This window comes from Cotesia glomerata, linkage group LG8, assembly GCF_020080835.1.
Source record: "Cotesia glomerata isolate CgM1 linkage group LG8, MPM_Cglom_v2.3, whole genome shotgun sequence".
NCBI lineage: Eukaryota > Metazoa > Arthropoda > Insecta > Hymenoptera > Braconidae > Cotesia > Cotesia glomerata.
The window spans coordinates 1,125,786-1,152,619 of NC_058165.1; the positions used below are offsets into that span (position 1 = coordinate 1,125,786).

The window sequence follows — 26,834 nt, forward strand, 5'->3', positions numbered from 1 at the left end:
TTATTTTAAAACAACCAAGTTTCTTGATTCGAGAATCTATTTCTTAAGTTAAGTGAATTTAATTACTTAAAACAACAATGACATTTTGAAGAAAAAGTTTTTCTTTAATCAAGTCATTTTTTCTATCAGTGCAGGAATATTTTATTTTCAAAAGGATGTCTATTATAAAAAAAAAAAAGAGTTAATTTAATGAATTATTCAATTATTTATTATAATAGCCTTGAATGCAACAAGTGAAATTAAGATAATTATTGAGTTCCAAATACAATATTGCGAGCGGATCTGGCGACCTCACCAGCCAACCTGATTCCCTCTCTGAGCACGCGAGTTCCAACGACAATCATCGGGCAATTTTGAGCGACTACCAAGTAAGCATTCAAAATGGTGTTGACCAAAGTCCGAACTGCTTCGGTGGGATTGTTGCTTTGTAAAGCTTGCTGCAAAGCTGTTTCTATTCCATCAACAAAGTCCCCAGTTGCGTTCAAAGCTATTCTTACATGTTCACGGGCTTCTGCTATCGCGTCTGACAGTCCAGGAATTTGCGGAAGAGAATCTAGCGAAGGTGGACCTTGGATTGAAGGAAGCGTTATGTTGCCTGTTAGGTTTCTTAAGGTTGGTACCAGTGAATTTATGTTAGGTAGCATTGATGTCAAGGCTCGTTTTATGAATGATGATACGCTGCTTTGCGTAGTAGAACTGCTTTGGGTAGTAGTACTCCTTTGCGTAGTAGAACTGCTTTGGGTAGTAGTACTCCTTTGCGTAGTGGTACTGCTTTGGTTAGACGAAGGGGTGGTAGTAGTTTCGTTTTGATTTGAAGAAGGGGTGGTACTAGTTTCGATTTGGTTTGACGAAGAGGTGGTGGTGGTGCCTTGTTGATTTTGACCAATAGAGGTGTTGCCGTTTCGATTTCCGTCTGAAGAAAGACTATCATTGTCGTTTGATAAGATTCGGGGGAACAAATTGTTGAAAACGTCCCAAGTGTTATTTGATGATGCAGTTGGAAGGATACTTATACCGAATATTGGACTGTTGAGTCCTGGAATTTTTGGGAATGTCAATCCAGCTTGGACTCCAGCCTACAATATTAAAATTGAAAAATTTAATATTATTTCTTAATATGTAATAAGTATTTTTAATTGTTAATAAATATATATTGATTGAGAATATATTTATTGAAATTTAATAAATTTATAGATCGATATATTTAAAGATACAATCCAATTTTTTCCAAATATATCATTTTATTTATATAGCTAAATAATGTCAATAATTAAAATCACCATATAAAATTAATTATTTTATTATAAACACACATCAACATTCTAAATAATTTAATTTGTAATTAAAAACAATTTTTAATTGTAAACTATCTTGAGAAGTAACATACAAACCATTTGATATTAAATAAATTTTTAATGGTTTTATAAATAGGTCAAAATAAAATTGAATATCCTATGGATCACTGGCTATAGGTAATAATTGATATAAGAATTATATGAAAATTGTCCAAAAGTAGTGAATTTTTTATACGAAAAAAAATTATTTTCTCAGATATAATCGAGGTACATAGGCTAGTAGCCATCTACCGGCTGACTTTCTAATTAATATTTCTTAACTAAGAAATATTCTTTAATAGTAACAAATATTTATTTCTATTAAAATTTCTTGTTATTTAATAAATCATTTCTTAATATGTAATAAGGTAAAAGCCCCAATAGATGATCATGTACCAGTATATGATCACTCCATGTATTTGTATACCTATATTTATGAATATAGATATACAAAAAGTTTGGAAAATCCAAAAGTGCACGCCTCATAACACTCATTCATTTTTTAAGAAAAAATAAATTGTGTAACTGATAAAAAAAAAGAAAATTATAGTTAAGTAATTTCTTTCAGAGTATTTTTTTTTTTTTTAAATATCAGCGCCCTTTTTTCTTGTTATATGCGCACGCAGTCTAAAAAAATCTAGCTTTATCAAGTGGCGCCATAGTTTTCACGTGACAAATAAGAAAAATTCGTTTGTCTTTGTACGGTTATATCGTAATAAATTTTAATAATAATTCAATTTAAAAAAAAAAATACGTAAACTAGGCTACTGATATGAAATAAGGACCCAGTTCATCGCATTCGTAAACTAATAAAAAAAGTCCGGTCTTGAAATATCAATTTATTCGGGAGTAATAATTGGTACATCCAAAATGGGGTGACATCTGGACGTCCACGTAAAATTTTTTTCAAAACGTTTTTTTTTTTCAAAATAGCAACATGAAATGATTTTAGAAAGTAAAAGATGGTTCAATTTAAGTGTTTTTCGGTGTACATCTACTTATATTATTGTATAAGTGTAATATGGTTGTGATAGAGACATTTAAAGATCACAAAATTGCTTGACCTTGACGAGTCGAGTATAAAGCACAACCTCACGCGCTTCGCGCTGTGAGGCGTGCAATACATGGAGTGATCATATACTGGTACGTGATCATCTATTGGGGCTTTTACCTTAAGTATTTTTAATTGTTAATAAATATATATTAAGATTGAAGATATATTTATTGAAATTTAATAAATTTATAGATCGACATATTTAAAGATACAATCCAATTTTTTTCAAATATATCATTTTATTTATATAGCTAAATAATGTCAATAATTAAAATCACCATATAAAATTAATTATTTTATTATAAACACATCAACATTCTAAATACTTTAATTTTTAATTAAAAACAATTTTTAATTATAAACTATCTTGAGAAGTAACATAAAAACCATTTAATATTAAATAAATTTTTAATGGTTTTATAAATAGGTCAAAATAAAATTGAATATCCTGTGGATCACTGGCTAAAGATAATAATTGATATAAGAATTATATGAGAATTGTCCGGAAGTAGTGAATTTTTTATACGAAAAAAAATTATTTTCTCAGATATAATCGAGGTACATAGGCTAGTAGCCATCTACCGGCTGACTTTCTAATTAATATTTCTTAACTAAGAATTAGTATAATATTTATTATCTAGTATTATTCTCTATTATTAGTATACTATTTAATATAATGTGACTTATTTAATTTTAATAATTCTTTTATTATTAAAATTATTATAAATAATTTTAACAAATTCTTCTATTACTATAGGCTGCTTAATTAATTCAAAGAAAAAACTTTCAAACTAAAGTTTTTTTTCGTATCCAATTGATACTATATATATATATATTAGAATGTCTTCTAACAGGAAGTAAAAATAACAACAACAACAATAGAGTACACTCGATATTTAATTAAAAATTTAATTCAATTAAAAGTTTGTTTATTGAATTGAATAATTTAAAATAAAAGTTAAAAAAAAAAAAACACTTACAGCCTGAGAATCGATACTAGCACCTCCGAAAATTTTCGCACCACTTGCAAGCTCGCCCACCCCCACTAGACATAAAACTAAAATATATTTAAATTTCATTATTTTATTATTACAACAAATAATAAATAATAAATAATAAATATTATATTAGCGAGCAGATATTAACTGGTATGTTTCTAACGTTAACGTCGAGGACTATACCTGTTTATATACTCTACCCCAGTTGTCAATAACCATGCAAACTATCAACTTCCGCGTTTCGATGAATAAAGATATAATAATGAATAGAAGATACACAATAGGTATCACCAGTTGCTAAATAAATCAACCGATAATAACTTACTTATTGATCCACTTGCCGCTATTATTATTTTAATTTACCTTCAATTTGTTGGCAATTAATCACAATAACTCAATTTACTAATCAATTTACGTCATTATTTATTATTTATTGATGAACCGTGTCGTCATCTATTATAATTATTGACATATATTTTTTTTGACAATATATTATTAAAAGAATAAGAAAAATTTTGTGTCAATTTATTATAAGTATTTAAGCTGCATTAGAAAATTATCTCTAGATACATAATTAAGAAATGACCTTGTATCTTGTGAAATATTGACATTTTTAAAGATATAAGCTCATCCTGATGTTACAATCATCGAAACCTTTCATTTGAGTACCCACATCAATTTTTCATGTATTTTATATATTTTATATATTTATATATACATATATATATATATATATATATATATATATATATATATATATATATATATATATATATATATATATATATATATATGAAAAATATATCAAAAATGCAAGTGGGTACTCAAATGAAAGCTTTTAATGAGTGTAACATCGGGATGAACTTATATCTTAAAAAATATCAATGCTTAAGAAATGACTTTGTATTTTGTGAAATATTGACATTTTTAAAGATATATAAGCTCATCCTGATGTTATACTCATCAAGACCTTTCATTTGAGTACCCACATCAATTTCTTATATATTTATATATATTCATATATTTATATATATTTATATATGAAAAATATATCAAAAATGCATGTGGGTAGTTAAATGAAAGCTCTTGATGAGTGTAACATCGGGATGAGCTTATATCTTAAAAAATGTCAATACTTAAGAAATGACCTTGTATTTTGTGAAATATTGACATTTTTAAAGATATATAAGCTCATCTTGATGTTATACTCATCAAGACCTTTTATTTGAGTACCCACATCAATTTCTTATATATTTATGTATTTATATATATTCGTATATTTATGTATGAAAAATATATCAAAAATGCATGTGGGTAGTTAAATGAAAGCTCTTGATGAGTGTAACATCGGGATGAGCTTATATCTTAAAATATGTCAGTAATTAAAAAATGACCTTGTATCTGGTGAACTATTGACATTCTTAAAGAAATAAGCTCATCCTGAGATTACACTTATCGAGACCTTTCATTTGAGTACCCACATCAATTTTTTATATATTTTATATATTTATATATATTATATATATGTACATATGAAAAATATATAAAACATGCAAGTGGGTACTCAAATGAAAGCTCTTGATGAGTGTAACATCGGGATGAGGTTATATCTTCAAAATATATATGTATATATAAAAAATATATAAAAAATGCATGTGGGTACTCAAATGAAAGCTTTTGATGAGTGAAACACCAAGATGAGCTTACATCCTTAAAAACGTCAATATTTAAGAAAGCACAGTGCAATTTAACAATAATTCATTATTTAATAAACCAAAATTTTATTTATTTATATTTTACAAATTACAGCAGTCACGTAGTGACTGCAACGTTGCTAGTTGTTATTGTAGGATGTTTAAGTTTGAAGAAATTAACACTTCTTAGAACATTTTCCATTGTCTTTTCTGAAGAAACCACTTTGGCAACGACATCCTCTCATCGGTCTCGGACCGCAAGACTAAAAAAGTTTCAAAATAATAATAATAGCAGTAAATATATAATTAAAAAAAAAAAGTTACCGGAGGAACACTAGGACCAGATCCGCAGTCAGGAAATTGATTTGAGCAGCTAGGCTCACAGAGACTTCCGCAATTGTTCATCTCTTCGTGCTTTGAACATCCTTTAGCGCAATTAACATCTATAATTTTTTAAATAATTCATTTAGTAAAGTAATAAATAACATTATATATTAATTTAATTAATTATATTAATTAATACTGATATGTAATTGCAAGAAAGACGAACAAAAGATAAATTAATCGACGAGTCATTGTTTAATTTTTAATAATAAAATAAATAATGCGAGTAATTATATTTTATATTTATATGCTAAGTATTGTTATTGCAATTGTTAAATTATGTAACAAAGATAAATTTATGAATTTGTTTGTTTTTATTTAAATACAATACAATAATAAGAAAAAATAATAATATTAATTAATTGTATTAATATTTATTTAAGTGCAAGTATTAGTAAGAATAATAAAAATAAAAAGAAAGTATTTAATAATAAAAATTGTAATGAATAAGGTGGTTATATAAGTACAGTAGGAGGGGTGGGAAGTTGTTGGGTTTGTAAGCTACGAAGATCTGAGGAATAGTTGTGAGTTAACGAGTCGATATGCACTAGTTATGCGTTATTCTCGTAAAATCCTGAGGTAAATCCACCTACCAGTAGGAAGATACGAAGATAGGAAGATTTAAAGGTGGGGAACTCGGATCAAATCCAGAATCCACTAACAGCTGGCTTGGATCCTGGTATTTTGCGAATTCCCTTACGCATGGGTTCTTCCACTTCTCTAAAGTTTACATCGAGGCTTTTACTTGCAAACACCAGAAGATACGCCTTTAATATCATTATTAAATCTCGTTAAGAAATTTTATTATTTCAGTAAAATTGACACAAGGTACCGAAGGGTAATAAGGAAGATTTTAAAGAAAATCTAGAATATTATATTTAATTATCGGAATGTATCAATAACCTTCATTTTAATACATTTAAATATAATGAAGTAATGGTGATTTTTATCATTAACAAACTAAACTTTTACAAAAACCAGAATATGCGTTATTTTAGGTGGGGTAATAAGGCCCTAGGGTTAAACATACACTGTAAAAAAAGCGGTGTTAAAATGGACTCATTTTAACACCGCTATGTAACACCTGTGTATTAACACCAGTGTAGCGGTGCTCTTTTGCGGTATTAAACCGGTGTAATACTGGTGTAACAGTAGAATAAATTTACACCGTATCGGAGTATGAATATTACATGATCCATAAAACACAATTAATATTCAATATTTATCAAATTGAGACAAGTAACATTTATTTAAGAATTTTCAATTTATAAAATTACTCAGAAATCGATTTAATGAATGTTATACAACAAGTTAAATAGTATTTACAATATTAAATGTTTAGAAACAATATAATAATTATTTTTATCGTAACCATGATGTTTCTCATAATATAATAGATGTTTTAAACATGACAAATTTACAGCTGTGCAGAAATAAATTATCTACATAAAAATCATTTAAAAAACGTTCAAAATTGTTCTAAAAATGTTTCAAATTTGTTGTAAAAACACTCTAAAACTGTCCAAAAAATGTTCCAAAATTGTCTCAAAAATATCCGAAAAATGTCTCAAATGTATTCAAAATTTGTTCTCAAATAGTTAAAAAAATGTTTTAAGATTATTCAAAAAAGGTTCCACATAAGATTTAAGGACAAAATTTCAATTAAATTGCTTCAAATAAATTGCATTGATTCTAAAATTATCTTAGAAGTATTCCGAAAATCTTAAAAAAAATACTTAAAAGTTATGAAATAATTATTAAAATCCACTATTTTAGAGTTTCCGATTATCTATATGATGTCCTAAAATTGTCCTTTAATAATGGTGTTAAAGTAACACGGATCGAAAATTTACTCCGAGAGAATTTCACACCATTATTTCACACTACACGGCCGTGTAAAATGCTCTGGGTCCATTTTTACATCGAAATTTGTTACAGTGTATTCATTTTAATCAAAAACTTTTATCTACTTTATATTTTATTATTTTAAACTTTCTAAATTAAATATTAACTTTTTTTGATTATTTATTTTCAATTATTAAACATAAAAAGTTTAATTATAAAAATTGTGTTAGTTAAAATATTATCAAAACCGGAAAATTTATAACACCGATTTAACACCGAAAAAAAATATTTACACCGCGACCGGTGTTACTGCTACACCGATTTCGGTGTTGAATTTAACACCGGAATTTTTAACACCGTACACCGCATAGACTCACACCGGTTTTTTTTTACAGTGTACTGGAAATAGATAGATAGATAGATAGATAAAAAATTTATTTGGCTCTGGAACCTAAGCTCCCTCAAAGCTATCAATATTTAAATTACATTGGTTTACATAGGTTACAAGATTACTTAACTAATTAAAGGTTTACAATTAGATTTAATTTCAAATGTTATAAAATCCAAATAGATTATTTAATGCAAACAAATAACTTAATTTAAAGTCATAATAATTCTACAAGAAAAAATATTTAAATAAGATCCAAAATAAAGATTGCAATTGTTAATTGTCATGTTCAAAAGAGTGATTGAAGCAGGCATTTTTAAATTCAACCAAATTATCTACAGCCACAGTCTCAGCTGGCAGTGCATTCCACATACGTATGCCATGAATTAAGAATGAATTATCATACATGACACAATTAGCCTGCGGTATACGAAGATAATCTTGTCGGACATCACCTCTACGCAGTGCTACAGGCAAAAAGTCTAGTTTTGAGCCGAATAGCTGCCGATAATTTAGTCGAATTTCCTTATAAAACAGACAAGCAATGAAATAGTCTCTTCTCATTGCAAGCTTTAGCCAACCTAACTTTTTGAAATATGGAGTAACATGAAATAGTTGAACTGTACTTAATAAAATAGGTATTAGAGATTAATCATCGCTTAAATTTACCAACAATACGTTTTTAAGATTAAGATAAACATTAAAAGGATCATTTTAAATAATAAAATGTAAAATAATAAACAAATGCTTACCATTTACTCAAATCCTTTTTTATAAATTGTTCAGCGGTACTTTAGCATATTTAGGATGATTAAATCTACAAGACAGGGAACGTCCTATCGGGACTCTATAAACTTGTCAAGACATTTCTATCCAAGACACTTCTACTAGAGTAGCCTTTAGCAAGAGCCGTTATTTTAAATATTATTTCTGTCACTTGGGCCTTATTACCCTCAAGTACCTTAATTAAACAAACTAAATATTTTTTATTTTTCAGATCATTTAACTTTCATTTATACAATTCAATAATTAATAATTTATTTATTTAGTTGCCGATATGGTCAATAAAAAAAATAAAAAATTAATGTACAGTCATTATAAAAATACCCAAAATTCTTCAAATATTAATTTTAGAAAAAATTACTTTTTAAAATGAATTATAAATAATTATTAATTTTTTATTTTATAAAACAAAATTTAAACTTGCGACATTTCTATCCAAGATTTCTACAAGAGTATTTTAAATATAATTTCTGTCATTTGGGCCTTATTACCCTTAAGTACCTTAATCAAACAAACTAAATATTTTTTATTTTTCAGATCATTTAACTTTCATTTGTACAATTTAATAATTAATAATTTATTTAGTTGCCGATATGGTCAATAAAAAAATGAAAAATTTTGTATAGTAACAATAAAAATATCCAAAATTCTTCAAATATTAATTTTAGCAAAAATTACTTTTTAAAATGAATTATAAATAATTAAATTTTGAATTGTTAACTTTTGATTTTATAAAACAAAATTTAAACTTGCGACATTTCTGTGCAAGATTTCTACAAGAGTATTTTAAATATAATTTCTGTCATTTGGGCCTTATTACCCTCAAGTACCTTAATAAAACAAACTAAATACTTTTTATTTTTCAGATCATTTAACTTTCATTTATATAATTTAATAATTAATAATTTTTTTATTTAGTTGCCGATATGGTCAATAAAAAAATGAAAAATTATTGTATAGTCACTATAAAAATATTCAAAATTCGTAAAATATTAATTTTAGTAATAAATACTTTGTAAAATAAATTATAAATAATTAAATTGTTAATTTTTAATTTTATAAAACAAAATTTAAACTTGTCGCAAGAATGATTTAATACTGAGTTAAAAATTTCATTTTTAATAATAATAAAATATTTCTTAATCTCGTAATTAATCAATCAATATCAAAGCGATAAAACTAATAAATCTATCAAATAAAATTCAAAGTTTTATCTCATAGATATATATCCGATAACAATAAATCATGATTCACGATATAAAATATAAAATTAGTGTTTAAGTATTACGATTAATCTTAGGGAAAATTATTCGAAATAAAAAAACGTAAAATATATATTAAAATTTTATTAACCAAAAGTGAAAAATGATAACGATGAAAAAAAGTGATAAGTTTAGAAATATACGAGGTTTTTATTCAACCCCATACAGATATAAATAAGCGATGAAGAATTAATTCACGAGGGTTACTCTAAAATGGATATCCGACTAAGATGAAAAGGGGAAGGATGATACATCTGTTTTAATACATACTACACATCTAAATATACACCATTAACTTTTAAATTATTTAAGACAGTGTATTAGTAAATTATATTGACAAACTTTTATGAAAAATCTATTATAAATTTTAATTATATGCATCAATAACATGTATAAATTGAAAATTATTCCCGGTTATAAAATCAAAGTTAGTTTAGTTTATTATTATCGTAAAATTTGAATTGATAATCAATGCTAAATTTTATCATCGTTTATCCTCTTTATACTTAAAACTTTAAAGTAACTTTTTAAAAAGTCTACTTTCTGTAAATGGCCCTCAAGTGACATTGTTCAGTAGTTTCCTAGTTTCCCAGTTTGGGTAGTTTTGATATCCAACATTACTATAAGCTCAAAATGATCCATCCGTATCATATACCCATAACATTATCCAGAGAATTTACAAAGTTATTTTTATTTTTATATCAAACACTATATTTATTTTCATATTATAAATAAACTGATTTAGTAAGAAAATTTTTAGGCATTAATTTGGGAAGAAAAAAATATTTTTTACCCATCAATATTATTTGTTACGGTTTAATAAATTATTTTTTTATTCTAAATAAATTTTATTAATATAATCAAAGCTTTGTTATATAAAAATAACGAATTTTTGATATGAAGACTAAAATATTGATTCTATAGAAAATTTTTTTAAACAAAAGTGTAAAATTTAATTTTATAAAAAACGCTTATGTTAGTTCCTTAAGATCTATAATTTCATCGTAATTATAAAAGTAACATTTATAATTATTAAAAAAAAATTTTAACCTTTTATTGTGAATTTTAATTTTAGAATTTGAAAATTTTGGTTTTTTTTTTAAATCATAAGGAACATTTTTTATAAGATTAAATATTATTTTTGTTTAAAAATTTTATAAGACCAAGATTTTCGCCGTAATATTAAAAATTTTAACCAAATTTTAAAATTTCTCCACTGATAGAAGGATTAAGTACGGAGTAATAAACTCCCTCGCGGTTTCAATAATGCCGTAAAAATACCGTAATTTTTCGGCATTTATGCTCATGCCGTATATTTACCGTTATAGTTCGGTAATAATGCAGTCAAACTATAGTTGTTTTGGCCAGTTTTTATACTGTAGTTATCCAGTATATATACTGCACTTATGCTGTACAGTTACCAAAAATATACTATACAATTACCGCATTAATGCCCAAATTTTACCCAAAAAATTCCAAATAATTACCGTAATAATACAGTAATTTTGCCGAATATTTTCTGACATAATGGAAAATTATTAAAGATTTAGTTTTATTTTTAGTTCACTTCTATGTTAGAAATGAATAAAATGAAAAATTTCAAATTTTGCTTTTTATTCTCCATCGCTACTTTGCAATAACAAATACTGTTTTTGAATAAAAAATATGTAGAATATTATTTTTTAATTAGGTATTTAGCGATAATTAATATAAAATAATACATATGTTAAGTAAATATATTCTAATTTTAATTTCAATTTTTAATTTCTCACTTAGAAAATTGCAAATTTTCTAAAATCGAAAAGTTATATTGTTTTACATATATAATTATATTATTTAATTTTAAATATGCTTATCGTAAGATGGACGGTGTGGCTTAATGTATATAGAATAAGCAACAAAACAATATGGTACAGACCGGGTAGCTCAAATGGTAGAGTAGCCGACATGTCCTCAGGAGGTTCTAGGTTCGAATCCCAGTCCGAGCGTTATTTAATTTGACACCATTTTTTAAATATGGTTTTAATACAGTCATTTTACCGCCTTATTACCGTAAATATGCCGCATTTTCAGCGTAAATGTATCTTATTTTTACGGTAAATGTTCCGTAATTTTTGGATAAAAAAACTGACCAAAACAACCGAAAAAATGCTAAAAAAATACCGCATTAATACTGTATAATTGCGACATTTTTTCGGCATTTACAAAACCGCTAGGGCTGATTTAGTAAAAAAATTTTTAGTCATTTATTTGGGAGAAAAAAATATTTTTTACCCATCAATATTATTTGTTACGGTTTAATAAATTATTTTTTTATTCTAAATAAATTATATTAATATAAACAAAGCCTTATTATATAAAAATAAATATTTGTTTCCACCAAATAATATTTAGTAGTAGTTACTAAATATTTGTTTGGTAAGTATTGTCGGTAGATGGCAATGCTTTAATTTCAATGTCATACATAATCTATTAACTGACTGAGATTATTTTATTGAGCTCGAATTTTGGGAGATTTATCTTGCCTTTGAAAAGACACATCCTCCCAAATGGCTTATAAGTAATTTCTCAGTGGAGTTTAGTTTAAATTTGTTCAATTAGTCTATTATTGATATGTTAAAAAGTTGTTTAATTTAAAATTTTATAAATGTCTGAAATAAAAAATAATTATTTAATGAGATTATTTTCTTTATAATATCTTATATTTTTACTTAAAATTATTTATTTTAATTATTTTGATTTATTTTTAGTAACAAAAGTTAGGTTATACGGTAAAATTAGTTAAAAAATTAATTTGTTTAATAGCAATAAACGATTTATTGCGAAGCAATAAATCATTTGTTCATACTAAATATTTATTTGGTGGCAATGGGCTTTAATAAATTATTTAGTAACTATTACTAAATATTTGGTAATTAAAGGTTTGTTACTAAATCATTTAGTAACTATCACTAAATCTTATTAAATATAACTAAATCCTTCTATCAGTGTATAATTTTACTGATAAAAATTTCCTAAATATAAATAATTTAATTTAATTAAATACCTCTACAAATAAATTTTAAGTGACAAAATTAATTACAATAATTAAATATAAATTTCAAGTGATTTAAAAACGATAAAATATTTAAATAAAATAATCCATATTTAACAACCTCTAATTAAACTTGACGGAATAAAAAGAATTACCATTAATTTCTTAATTAATTAACTTATCCAAATGGAGAGAAATAAACTCCGATAAGTTATTCATGAGTACCTCGAGATTCACAATTTGTCCAATGGTTTAATTTATTATTATTATTTTTTTTTTTAAATAAGAAAAGTGTTTTTTTTCCGGAATGAAACTTTTTCAAAAGTATAAGTAACGAGCGAGTATATATACATATATATAGAGGGACAAAGGTATCGGCGAAATGCTCAAGTAGATGAGTAACGCGAAGATGAAGCGCGTTGTTGAAAACCGATGGTAATATTAATAAGTGGACGAGGAAATATATATATATACATACATTTTGCAGGTAGTAAGGGTAGAACGGAGAAGTTATATAAACTAGGAATGAATTTGAGAAGAGGACGGCAGGTGCGGGAACTGTTTCAGATAAAAAGAGTAGACCGAGCGACGAATGGATGGATGAATAAAATATGTAAGAGAAAGATAACATTCAACCACATCAGAAAGCTCTAAAACCAGCGAGAGCTGTTAGCATAATTACAATACCTCGCTTTGATTATCCGACTTTCTGCTTACTTCAAACCCCTACTCTATTTTTTTTTTTTTTTTTCTACATTACAGCCATATAAATGGTTACCCCTTCTTAGTTTTCAGTTTGTCTATTTGACTTTCATATTTATACGATCTGATTGAAAAATCTATTAGTGATTCATTACCCAATGGATATTATATGAGCATAAAATATAAATACTAATAAAAAAAATTTTTTTGAGCTAAAATTAATTTTTTTTTTAAATTTATGCATTAATTGTCAAATAATTGAATTTTTACAATAATAGTTTCATTTAAATTTTTCCTACAGATTAACTGCAGTATAGTTAAAAGAGCGTTTTTTATTTTTTAAGACAAGCAAAATTAATAAAAAATTAATTAAAATACGAATTATGTCAAACAAAAATAGTAATTTTTCTTGAAAATCTCAATAAGTGATTACAGTGTAAATAACTTTCTTAGATAACTGCAGTTTTACTTTTTACTCTTTTATTAATTAAAGATGGCTGGTATTAAAGCAACGCTTGTGGTGATGTTAATAAACACATGTATCTAATATAATTATATTTATTCCAAATAAAATTAAAATTGTTCCAAAACTCTATTTTTCAGCAATAAAATTTATTTTTATAAAATATAATTGATACTTTATATATGGGTGATTCACTGTAAGGATGTTTTTCGCTGTCCCAGGCATTTTTTATTGGAAAAATCGTTATTTTGTTACTAAAAAAAATTTATTACGAAAGTAAAAAAACATTTCTATTTGGAGGATTGAAAATTAAAATGAAATAAATTTTGGTTTTTTTCTTATAAATTGGTAAACCACCTTAATAACAGTCCCCTGGGCTGTCCCAGTCCCAAAATTAAAACTTTAAGATTAAATTTTAAGTTATTCGTCCATAATATATAATTTGGTCCATAATGTTTATAAACTTAATTGGTTAACTAACAATCTTCTTCAATAAAAAGTACCAAAAATTAATTTGTTTCATTAAATTCATTGAACCAAAGTTTGTCCCAGGCATTTTAAGAACAGTTTCCTGCCAGAAGTTCAAAGCCAAAAAAAAAATCCAGCGTGTTATTTTACCTTCTGTAAGGTTTATAAGGATCTAATTAGCCTTGAATTAATAACCATAGGGCTGTTAGCGCTTTATCGGAATTTTATTTAGTGCCAAAGCACCGTTTGTGCTGGAAACGTGTGTCTGGGCCACTTGAAAACTCAGTCCCCTGGCAACTATTTTTATCTATAATTTATTTATAAAATTCAATCCATAAGTCTTAATATTATTCTTATTAATGTAAACATTGATTGAGAACTTGAAAAGTTGAATGCATTGAAATAGTTTGCTTGATTTTTCTCAATTTGATAAAAAAAAACAGTCCCCTGTGATGTTATATAGCAACAGACACACAAATATCGAAAAAGCAAAAATTAAATCGGGTGTTTATTTATTATGATTAAGCTGATAGTTTTGTAGCCCTTGTTAATTTTTTTTCTAATAAAATAAAAAAGAATTTGATCGGACAATTTCGTACAGATTTAAGACGTCCTTACAGAGAATCACCCATATAATAAATATTTTTAAACTTACTTGTGTTTTTCTCTTCAATCAATTCCATTAAAATATCATTGATTGGAATATTTTGAAATATAGCTAAAATAAAAAGTAAAAAAATAGTTGATTTTTTATTGGCACGGCTGACTGGTAACGGACGGTCGAGGTCAAACGTGCGTCCGTCGGTTCGATAACGTTTTCCAGTGATTCGTGGTGCTGGTGGTACTGGTGCCGCTAGGGTCGCGGTTGGTTGCAGAATTGCCTGGTTAATTTCACACTCCCATGATTATATAGACGAAATGGGAAGCATTTATATTCGCAGACGCGTATATATAGAGTCAAGGGTGTCTGATTGCACCCGATGTTTAAAGTAAAAAAATTAAAGCGAAAAAAAAAGTATAGTATGAAAAAAATATTATTTTTTTCAGCTCCTGTCATCTTGTCTACAGTGTACATAATCGAACGCTATATAATGTGTCTCCTTTTCTGGGAAATCGAAATGCTCGATCATACGCGAGATTGGCTCATTCTTTACTTTCGAAGAGACTCTATTTTCATAAGATCAAGAGCGGAAAGACTCACGGTTCAACTACATATTCTGTTTTAACATTCTCGATGGGTATATTAAAGAAAACGTCCAACAAAATTTTATTTCGACTTTACAAAACTCTATTCTCTTTTTATTTTTAGATTTTTTTATTTTAGTCACTTTATTTAAGTTTATTATTTATTAATTAGATTTAAAATTGTACTAAAATTGATAATTATTTTTGGATTTTTTATCAAATATCAATTAATTAATCACTTATCGTAAGATGTGCTATATTTATGATTTATTGAGATTTAATTACTTTTAAATGATAAGATTTATTAATAACTTGAAATATATTAAGAGTGGTGTACTTTAAGACCATAAAATTATTTAATAATGCATATTCAATTATCTCTAATTTTATTTTACACAATCAAATGAATAATAATGGCATTCTTAATTAATTAACTTATTAAAATTGAGAGGAATGAAATTTGACAAGTGATTCATAGAGTACCCATTTAATAAATTATTTCTGGTTATTTAATTAATCATTTCTGATTGTGTAATAAGTATTTTTAATTGTTAATAAATATTAAAGATATTTATTGAAATTTAATAAATTTATACATTCAATAAATTTATAGATCGACATATTTAAAGATACAATCCAACTTTTTCCAAATATATCATTTTATTTATGCAGCTAAATAATGTCAATAATTAAAATCACCATGTAAAATTAATTATTTTATTATAAACACACATCAACATTCTAAATAATTTAATTTGTAATTAAAAACAATTTTTAATTGTAAACTATCTTGAGAAATAACATACAAACCATTTGATATTAAATTAATTTTTAATGGTTTTATAAATAGGTAAAAATAAAATTGAATAATATCCTGTGGATCACTGGCTAGAGGTAATATTAATCCGTACAAAAACAATTTCACTGTAAAAAACATCGCGCCAAGTCCACGTTCATAAGACTATTAAGAAAAAAAAATTTCTTATTTCTTTACAAAAAAATATAAAATAAAAAATTTTAAGTAACCGATATGATTGTATTTGATTTTCGGAAATTAAAAAAAATTTTATTGTAAATTTGAAAATTAAAAAAAAAAATTTTGGAACGTATTTAGTGTGCGTGGTTGCAAAATATTTTACTTTTAATGAAATTCGTAAAATCTATTTACTAGGACTTTAAAAAAATTGAAATACACAATGACGCACACCAAGTGCATTCCAAAATTTTCTTTTAATTTTCAAATTTACAATAAAATTTTTTTTAATTTCCGAAAATCAAATACAATCATATCGGTTGCTTGAAATTTTTTATTTTATATCTTTTTGTAAAGAAATAAGAAATTTTTTTTTTCTTAATAGTCTTATGAACGTGGACTTGGCGCGATTTTTAACTTCCCGCTAAGAAAATTGAAAATTTTCAAAAATCGGGAAGTTATTGGTTTTACCCCGTTTTTCGAAAATCGAGTTTTCATCAGATCTCGACGTTTTGAGGTCCTAGGAAGCTTTCCTGACTATTCCCGCGAGGGTGTCACTATGTCTGTATGTATGTGTGTGTGTGTGTGTGTGTAAGTATGTAAACCTCTTATAACTTTTGAACAGTTGAACCGATGTCATCGCGGTTGGTGCCATTCGAAAGGGCTTCGCCAAACTTAGATTTCCTGTTAATTGGAACCGATTCGGACCGATAGATTTTGAGAAATTTGGAGAAATCTAAAAAAAAGTAGGAAAAAAAATTTTTTCTGAAGTGGTTTTTTTGGGATAACTTTTAAACGGCTCAATCGATCGATTCCAAAAACTAATCAGCTCTCAACCTTGAAAAACCACGTCGATCGCCACCAATCCGGTCAAAATCGGTTGATTCGTTCGAGAGATATCGTGAAAAAAGTGTTTTTTCAGAGTTACTCCCAAATTTCTAGTTTGACCAATTGAAACTTAGAAATTATTTATAAGGCTTAAAAAACTACGTAGAATGCCGCCAACCGCGTAAAAATCGGTTCATTCATTCAAAAGTTATTGCGGTATGAACATTAAAAAAATAGTGTTCTATGAAACTTCTATCAGACTTTTGAGCTCAAACAGCTCAAAAGCATAGAAAAGGTATCTTTTTGAGCTCGGAGAGCTTAAAACAACACACAGATTGTACTTTTGAGCTCGAAGAGCTCAAAAAAGTTGCCAGGTATTAACGGAATTAGCGGGAAGTTGCAGGGATGGCCTTTAGAGTCAACCGTTTTCCTAATTTTTTTTACAGTGAAACTGTTTTTGTTCGGATTTTAGTATTTTTTGTAATTATAATAAAAATTTACAATTGATACCAACTTAAATCTCGCGTTGGCTGCATTTTTTATAGCAAACTATCCTCTTGAAGCTACAGTTTATGTAAAAACAATTCTAGCGCACCCTGGTGGATGTAGATGCAAGCTGTGAAATGTATTTTTTCAACTGTAGTTTCCCATCTATTGAAAGATTACCATGCATTCTCGAATTATTTAGTCTGTGGCATGTCACTTTTTACATAGAAAAAAAGTCAGGATCGAAATTTTCGAGCTTGCTATAGTTTGTGCTGATAAAATTTAATAATTTCAAGTAGATTAATTATTAATATTTTTATAATTGAATATAATTAATTAATATCAGTAAAATAAAGCATGAATTACTGACATAATATAAAATTTAGGAACAAGAAGTACCGTAGAATTAAATAAAATTTTGCAATCTCAAAATACCGTTCTGCTTACAGTAAACATAGTCGGTAGTCTGGCGCTCCGTTTACAACGGATTTGAACGGAACTTGGCGCCAGATTCTACCGAATCTGTGGATTGATATAAGAATTATATGAGAATGGTCCAAAAGTAGTGAATTTTTTATATGAAAAAAAATATTTTCTCAGATATATTAGAGGTATATAGGCTAGTAGCCATCTACCGGCTGATTTTATAATTAATATTTCTTAACTAAGAAATATTCTTTAGTAACAAATATTAATTTCTATTGAAAAGGGCTTTGTTAGCATTAAAAATATTTATTTAATATAATAAAGTGACTAATTTAATTTTAATAAATCTTTTTAATTATAAAAAATTATATTTAGCTCCCAACAAAATTATTAAAAAATCCTTCTATCAGTGCATTAACATATTAACATATTAAATCCAAAACTCCTAATTTAATAGATATAAACTAAATTTTTACAGTTGAGCAGCATTGAATCAGATCAAAGAGGATAATTAAATATCCCGACAGTATGGCGATCTGATACAGAGTTGCATAAGACACTTTAAGCTCACTCACCCGACTGTGTGGAATTTCAAACTGAGGTGACCCGTGAGAATTCAAACTATTCACCGTTGGATCTATTCTGACGATGGTTCAACTCATTCTCATCCACTTTGCATCCCATTCTCCCAATGTGATCTACTGTCCAGCAACTGGGGGTGATTGTTTCCTGCTTTTCACCAGAAATAGTGAAATTATTGTAGACTTTTATATAAAATAAAAGCCACTAAAATGTACCTATAAAAATAGAAATAAAAATAAAAATAAAAATAAAAGAAGGCAAAGTCTATTGAGGATGTGTGAGTATGTGTAAGCTCTTTGGCGAGTACGTCTACTGCACTCGGTAGATAAAACAGAGCAGGACCTGCAAGTAGGAGGTTAAATGCATCCGCCGGAGCAGAAATGTCCGAGAGCCTCTTAAATCAGGAGTAATCATTTCCGGCCATTCGCACTACCCACTATCCACTAACCGATACTATCACAAGACTACTCTAGTAGAGAGAGACACCCCAGATTTTTTTTTTTTATGACTTGTTCTTCGGGATATTTGTTCCCAAAAGGGAAACTCAGGATTGTAAATTGTGCTAGTGGGGGTAAAAAGGATGATGAAAGAGGAAACTTTGAAGGTGTCATCATTGGGAGAGTTAATAACCTGGTAACTCGTTTACGGCTCGTTATTACCATTATCCAGGACGTGTAATTATCTGGATTACTAGGTAGGTGGACCTCAAGCATACCGTCAACATGATCCCAACTACTGGTGCTCTATTAAAACACGGTCTTGGTAAACCGGGCAACACCACTCATCCTTAAAACTTAATGAGACACTTTATTAATCGCTAAGCTTTTAATCCTACAGTTTATCCTCGTTATGCAATACACCGGCAATCAATTTTTGACTTTACACATTTCATTCTAACGAAATTTTACTTTCTTTTTTTCAATACACTGGAAAAATTTAGTTTTTAAAAAATTGGAACATTAATTAAAAAATGACCTTGTATCTTGAGAACTATTGACATTTTTAAAGATATAAGCTCATCCTGATGTTACACTCATCAAGACCTTTCATTTGAGTACCCACATCAATTTTTCATATATTTTATATATTCATATATATTATATATATATGTATATATGAAAAATATATCAAAAATACAAGTGGGTACTCAAATGAAAGCTGTTTATTAGTGTAACATTAAAATGAGCTTATATCTTTAAAAATATCAGTAATTAAATCTTTATCTTTAAAATATCAATAATGACTTTGTATCTTGTAAACTATTGACATTTTTGAAGATATAAACTCATCCTGATGTTACACTCATCAAGGCCTTTCATTTGAGTACCCACATCAATTTTTCATATATTTTATATATTTACATATATTATATATATGTATATATGACAAATATATAAAAAATGCAAGTGGGTACTCAAATGAAAGCTCTTGATGAGTGTAACATCAAAATGAGCTTATATCTTTAAAATATATATTATATATATGTATATATGACAAATATATCAAAAATGCATGTGGGTACTCAAATGAAAGCTCTTGATGAGTGTAACATCGAGATATATGTGATACTGAAGTTTGCTGACATCTGTCAATTTTTTCATTATTTTATAAATGAAAAAAATTTTTTTTAATTTATAAAATAATAAATAAATTTTTTCTAAATATCAACAAAAAATATTTATAATAAATGATGATGATGTGTAATGTATAATAGGATGGTTAAATACCGAAAAAAAGGTAGCATTATGTTAGGGGTTTAACTGGACACCGTTGAATAATTGTCTCGCAATGTGCAATGTGTTAGTTGTACGATCGACGTCATTTGCCTAGGGAATTACAGCTTTCCGTCAGTCTGACTAATCTGCTTCGTTAACAGCGACAAACGTAACTCCGTCACTGCTCTAATTCTCTCTACCAATTTTACCAACCTTTTTTTTATTTTTTTTTTCTGCTGCAGCAGCTACCTTTTTTTCGCTCTCATTCACTACAAACGTTTCTGGAAGGGAGTAAAAAAGCTCCGCCACAAATATATGGCTTAATTCACCCATTACTTATTTCAGTGACTCTATTTATTTTAAATAGAATAAAAATTTATTTATATTTAGACGACAATTTTTATTTTTGTTTTCTATTTAGCGAGCGTCTCACTCAAGGGAGAGAAATTATAAGGGAGAAGGGTGTTTCGCCTGGGTAGTTAGAGCTGAATCAGCAGAGCACCCTTACTCGGTTATATTCTACGACTTGCTACTGTATACTGCCTACTAACTGGCAGTCTATCATGTGTACTGTCCTAGGGACACTGATCACTTCTCTATTTATTATAAATCACTTTAACAAGTGCAAAAATTTTTATTACTTTACTTGATGATTTTGTTCGGAGCAAAATATATTTTTTAATAATTAATAAGATTTATTAAAATTAAATAAGTCACTTGTTTATATTAAATAAATATTTTTAATGCTCACAAAGCCTTTTTTAATAAAAAAGCGCTTTGGTACACGGAAAAAAAAATTGAAGGAATTTTTACTATTTTACTATCGTAATTTTTATTAAATAAAATTGTAACGGTGGACTATACTTGTAATTTAATAATTTTACGATCTACTATTGTAAATTTTATTCAACAAATAACACTACCAACAGACTTAAAAAGTCCAATACTATAGAGCTAATTAAACAAGATGTGTTAGTGAACTTTACAATTAAACTATTGTAAAAATTGACACAAGGTTTTTTTTTAATAAATTTTAGGGAGGGAGAAGGTAGGAGATTCGACTGATTGGTAACTTTGCAGTGACCGAAAAAAAAAAAATCGGAATTTGTCGTCCGGGAATCGAACCCAGAACTGTTTAGTTGGTAGCCAGACGACTCTCCCTCTTCGCTATCCGAGGTAAACTACTATTGATGTCCTTCAGCATTTACATAAACTCGCGAGTCTAGCGCTGTGCACGGCCAACACTCGCACTAATTTAAAAACATTCCAATTAAACTATTGTAAAATTAGTTAGTTCTATTGGAAAGATCCAAAGGCAGCACTGGACAATTTTCGTCTAAAATATTTGAAAGTTACCGGTAATACAAGTATAGTCCAGCATTATAATAGTTTTTTTGGAAATTTTCGTAGAAATTTTCCTTCCGTGTACTGCATGTAAATATTCTGTAAAATATTTACATGGTACACGGAAAAAAAAATTGAAGGAATTTTTACTATTTTGCTATCGTAATTTTTATTCAATAAAATTGTAACGGTGGACTATACTTGTAATTTAATAATTTTTACGATCTACTAACGAAATTTTATTCAACAAATAAGACTACCAACAGACTTAAAAAGTCCAATACTATAGAGCTTATTATACAAGATGTGTTAGTGAACTTTACAATTAAACTATTGTAAAAAATGACACAAAGTTTTTTTTGAATAAATTTTAGGGAGGGAGAAGGTAGGAGGTTCGACTGATTGGTAACTTTGCAGTAACCGAAAAACAAATCGGAATTTGTCGTCCGGGAATCGAACCCAGAACTGTTTAGTTGGTAGCCAGACGACTCTCCCTCTTCGCTATCCGAGGTAAACTACTATTGATGTCCTTCAGAATTTACATAAACTCGCGAATCTAGCGCTGTGCACGGCCAACACTCGCACTAATTTAAAAACATTCCAATTAAACTATTGTATAATTAGTTAGTTCTATTGGAAAGATCCAGAGGCAGCACTGGACAATTTTCGTCTAAAATATTTGAAAGTTACCGGTAATACAAGTATAGTCGAGCATTACGATAGTTTTATTGGAAAATTTCGTAGACATTTTCCTTCCGTGTACCTATTAATTAATTATTAATATTTATATTTATTAATCAGTCTCTGAACAGCTGCCTATAATTATCGTTAATTCCAAGACATCTTTAATTGCATCTGATCCCCTGGAGGCAATAATGACTATTTAGCATTTAGAGCCCAATACTATTGTTACTAGTGTGATGTCCTTCTGGCGTCAGTCTACTTGCATTCCAACAATGCCGCCGGCGTTTTCTGTAATTACCATTAGCTTAAACTGATATAATATGTGTCTATAGATGGACAGAGCGCGCTTATCAGTGCCATTGTCTCTCAACCAATGTCTTTTAGTTACAACAACAACAACAACAACAACAATAATAATTATTGTAATTATTACAATCAATGTTAATTTTATTTGCACGTATATTATTTACTATTTAATATATTAAATATATATTTTATAAGATTAGATACTGGAAGGAGAAAATTAATTTTTTGATAGGCAGTAAGAAACACGAGACGAGATTTTTATTCGATCTTGCGCTTCAACAAACTCCTAAGTAACGCTGGAATAAAGTACAAGAATGAAAAGGGAGCAAGATTGGAAGATACATGAACAAGTTCTCATCGTGTCTGATCTGCGAAAAATTAAATGAAAGAGAAAATCTCATAAGCCTCTCAGCTTATAGACCCTCACTACTTTTTACTGCTTACTACTGCTTCACTAATAATCATCATAATAATTATTATTATTTTATAGATTTTACAATATATGTATATATTATTAATATTATTCTATTTATTGAATTAAGCGGCCCATACATGCAAATTGGAAAAATTATTCACAAGTTTTTTAAATAGAAAAAATAACTCGGAGCAGGAGCACCTATAGAGAACTTTGAATTCGAATAGATAGATAGATAGATAAATGGGTTTGTTCAGTATTGGAATAAATTCTCAAGAGGATTTTGTAAAGAACGGACCTATATGTTGTTGGCTAGCAGACTTTTGTTAGACACAATACCAGCTTACGATCCTTTGCCAATATTTTCCAACAAGACACGCGTTATTCATCTTGTTAACTCCAAAGTATGTTTGATTGGCAAACAGTGACCACGCAATACACATGTTTTGTTATTATTACTTAAGAAATAAAATTTAGTTTTATTAAATAATGAATTAAGTTCAATTGCCCTGTACTTTCTTAACAATTGTAGTTTTTACAGATATAAGCTCATCCCGATGTTACACTCATCGAGAGCTTTCATTTGAGTACCCACATGCATTTTTAATATATTTTTCATATTTACATGTATGTAATATATATTGTGAGATATAAGCTCATCCTGATGTTACACTCATCAAGAGCTATCATTTGAGTACCTATTTGCATTTTTGATATATTTTTCATATATACATATATATAATATATATAAATATATGAAAAATTGATGTGGGTACTTAAATGAAAGGTTTTGATGAATGTTACATAAAGATGAGCTTATATCTTTAAAAATGTCAATAGTTGACAAGGTACAAGGTCATTTTTTAATTACTGATATTTTTAAAGATATAAGCTCATCCTGATGTTACGCTCATCAAGAGCTTTCATTTGAGTACCCACATCAATTTTTTATATATTTTTCATATATTTATATATAAAATATATATATATATATATATATAAATAAAATATATGAAAAATTGATGTGGATACTCAAATGAAAGCTCTTGATGAGTATAATGTCGGGATGAGCTCATAACTTTAAAAATGTCAGTAGTTCACAAGATACAAGGTCATTTCTTAATTATTGATATTTTTAAAGATATAAGCTTATCCTGATGTTACACTCATCAAGAGCTTTCATTCGAGTACCCACTTGCATTTTTGATATATTTTTCATATATACATATATGTATAATATATATAAATACATAAATATATGAGAAATTAATGTGGGTACTTAAATAAAAGGTCTTGATGAGTGTAATGTCAGGATGAGCTTATATCATTAAAAATGTCAGTAGTTAACAAGATACAAGGTCATTTCTTAATTAATATTGATTTTTTTAAAGATATAAGCTCATCCTGATGTTACACTCATCAAGAACTTTCATTCGAGTACCCACTTGCATTTTTGATATATTTTTCATATATACATATATATAATATATATAAATATATGAAAAATTGATGTGGGTACTCAAATGAAAGGTCTCAATGAGTGTATCATGATGAGCTTATATCTTTAAAAATGTCAACAGTTCATAAGATACAAGGTCATTTCTTAATTTAAATTATTATTATTTTTAAGTGAAAATTAATTACATTTAAAATTGTATATCTGGCCGTTAGACAGTACCAATGACAAAGCTTTACTACTTACCCTCAAAACAAAGAGACTGAGATTAAACAGACACGCCATTTCCTTGATCGGTGTGTAACTATTCCCTAGCAATTAATATTAAGTAAATAAATTTCTTGAATCAATTAAAAATAATTTTATTTAAATTTATTTTGGATAAATAATAAAAAAAAAATCTAGATTGTGAATTTAAAGTTTGAACATAGATCGGGCTGATCGATGGATATATCTCGTAGCAGGACACAATAGAAGAGTACTCTCTGGTGTATGGACACGTCACATTCAAATTGTTGGGACACGAAAATGTCTGGGATAATCGAGGTTAAACGACAACCCTGTAATCGCGCGAATTTGATAGATGTCTGGATAGACGAAAATATAAACGTTTAGTCATTTAGTGTATTGTACTTTTTAAATTTGATAATAATTTAAAAAAAAAATGACGGACCAAAAAAAAAAAGAGAAGATACATTGTCAAAGTTTTCCAGTTCAATGTTGGGTATATATAGTATAGAGTGTACAGGATAAAAGGGTAGGAGGAGAATCGTTGTAGAGCATGAGAAATTGGAGATTGGAGAGGAGAGTTTAACTGAAGAGAGTTGAATAGCAAGCCCTGCAATTCAGTGAACTTGTTCGCTCTCTCTTTCTATGATGGACGCTCGATGGACCTTTTTCAGTGTTATTCGCTCTGGCATAATGGCGGCTAATTGTAATAGCTACCCTCTGTTGAGTCTACAGATGTACATTTCGCGTCAATACCATTCGATGATATCCATGTATGGATACTCTTTTTTTTATTTTTATTTCATTTTTGCTCCTACAAAGAACCAAGGCATTATGAAAGGACTGGCTTTTTGGTTGATTGCCGGGTGCTTTTCAATTTATACTTTAATGTCTCGTAAAAAATTTATAAAATATTTAATAATAGAAGGGAAAATAATTATTTTAGATTTTAATTTTCGTAATTTTAACTAATTCTGTACATTAGCAGCTTACCTATTTTATTAATTTGTTTTGATCCTGTAGTAAACTTCTTGGGACAATATTTCCTTGCAGTCACGGTAATGATTTTTAATAAATTGCACTGTACTTTCTTAACTACTGACTTTTTTAAAGATATAAGCTCATCCCGATGTTAGACTCATCAAGAGCTTTCATTTGAGTACCCACATGAATTTTTTATATATTTATATATATAATATATATAAATATATAAAATATATGAAAAATTGATGTGGGTACTCAAATTAAAAGTCTTGATGAATGTAACATCGGCATGAGCTTATATCTTTAAAAATGTCAATTTTTTCCAAGATACAAGGTCATTTCTTAATTATGTATCTAGAGATAGAGTATTTTCAAATGCTGCCTAAATACTTATCATAATAAATTAAATATTGGTAAGAATGATATGAAACCTTGAAATGGCACAAATTTAAGTCAAGACCTTTGCAATAACACTAAATTTCAGTATAAAAACCGATTTTATCACATAAATACACTGGCCATAAAATTTTGCCTATTGTCTTGATAAAAGCGCGCTACGCGCGCTTTTATTTCAACCGATAAGAAATCGTGGCCCGTTTTTTGCGAGTTTCGACTTAGAACTAACTTCAAGACTTTCATGTATTTTTATTTAAAGGATAAAACATACAAGGGAAAAAATTCTACGAAATTTTCCAATAAAACTATCGTAATGCTGGACTATACTTGTATTACCGGTAACTTTCGAATATTTTAGACGAAAATTGTCCAGAGCTGCTTCTGGATCTTTCCAATAGAACTAACTAATTTTACAAT

At 27.7% G+C, this 26,834-nt stretch overlaps 2 protein-coding genes across 4 annotated transcripts; both read right to left on the bottom strand.

Annotated features, from left to right (window-relative positions):
• Positions 1-185: 185 nt before the first annotated feature.
• LOC123270720 (cell wall protein RBR3-like) lies at positions 186-3,541 on the bottom strand. Of its 3 annotated transcripts, XM_044736877.1 has the most exons (4): positions 3,369-3,541; positions 860-1,076; positions 782-820; positions 186-709 (listed from the first exon to the last, which is right to left on the bottom strand). In XM_044736877.1, exons 1-4 carry the CDS (start codon positions 3,465-3,467, stop codon positions 249-251), a joined length of 816 nt encoding a protein of 271 aa, XP_044592812.1. In that variant the 5' UTR covers positions 3,468-3,541; the 3' UTR covers positions 186-248. The 3 variants fall into 3 exon arrangements, with proteins under 3 accessions (XP_044592812.1, XP_044592810.1, XP_044592811.1); XM_044736875.1 differs by having other exon boundaries at positions 782-1,076; positions 3,369-3,540; XM_044736876.1 differs by having other exon boundaries at positions 186-693; positions 766-1,076; positions 3,369-3,540.
• Positions 3,542-5,221: 1,680 nt separating this feature from the next.
• LOC123270906 (chymotrypsin inhibitor-like) lies at positions 5,222-5,666 on the bottom strand. Its single transcript, XM_044737071.1, has 3 exons — positions 5,608-5,666; positions 5,405-5,523; positions 5,222-5,343 (listed from the first exon to the last, which is right to left on the bottom strand). Exons 1-3 carry the CDS (start codon positions 5,654-5,656, stop codon positions 5,257-5,259), a joined length of 255 nt encoding a protein of 84 aa, XP_044593006.1. The 5' UTR covers positions 5,657-5,666; the 3' UTR covers positions 5,222-5,256.
• Positions 5,667-26,834: the final 21,168 nt, after the last annotated feature.

Bases quoted from the DNA above. Each gene is read 5' to 3' on its own strand.
- LOC123270720 (XM_044736875.1), bottom strand. From the start codon at position 3,467: ATGAAATTTAAATATATTTTAGTTTTATGTCTAGTGGGGGTGGGCGAG. The intron at 1,077-3,368 runs GTAAGTGTTTTT...TTAATATTGTAG, and splicing joins CTAGTATCGATTCTCAGGCT to GCTGGAGTCCAAGCTGGATT. The intron at 710-781 runs CTAACCAAAGCA...AAAGGAGTACTA, and splicing joins AACTACTACCACCCCTTCGT to CTACCCAAAGCAGTTCTACT.
- LOC123270906 (XM_044737071.1), bottom strand. From the start codon at position 5,656: ATGACTCGTCGATTAATTTATCTTTTGTTCGTCTTTCTTGCAATTACA. The intron at 5,524-5,607 runs ATCAGTATTAAT...AAAAAATTATAG, and splicing joins CGTCTTTCTTGCAATTACAT to ATGTTAATTGCGCTAAAGGA. The intron at 5,344-5,404 runs GTAACTTTTTTT...AAACTTTTTTAG, and splicing joins CTGGTCCTAGTGTTCCTCCG to TCTTGCGGTCCGAGACCGAT.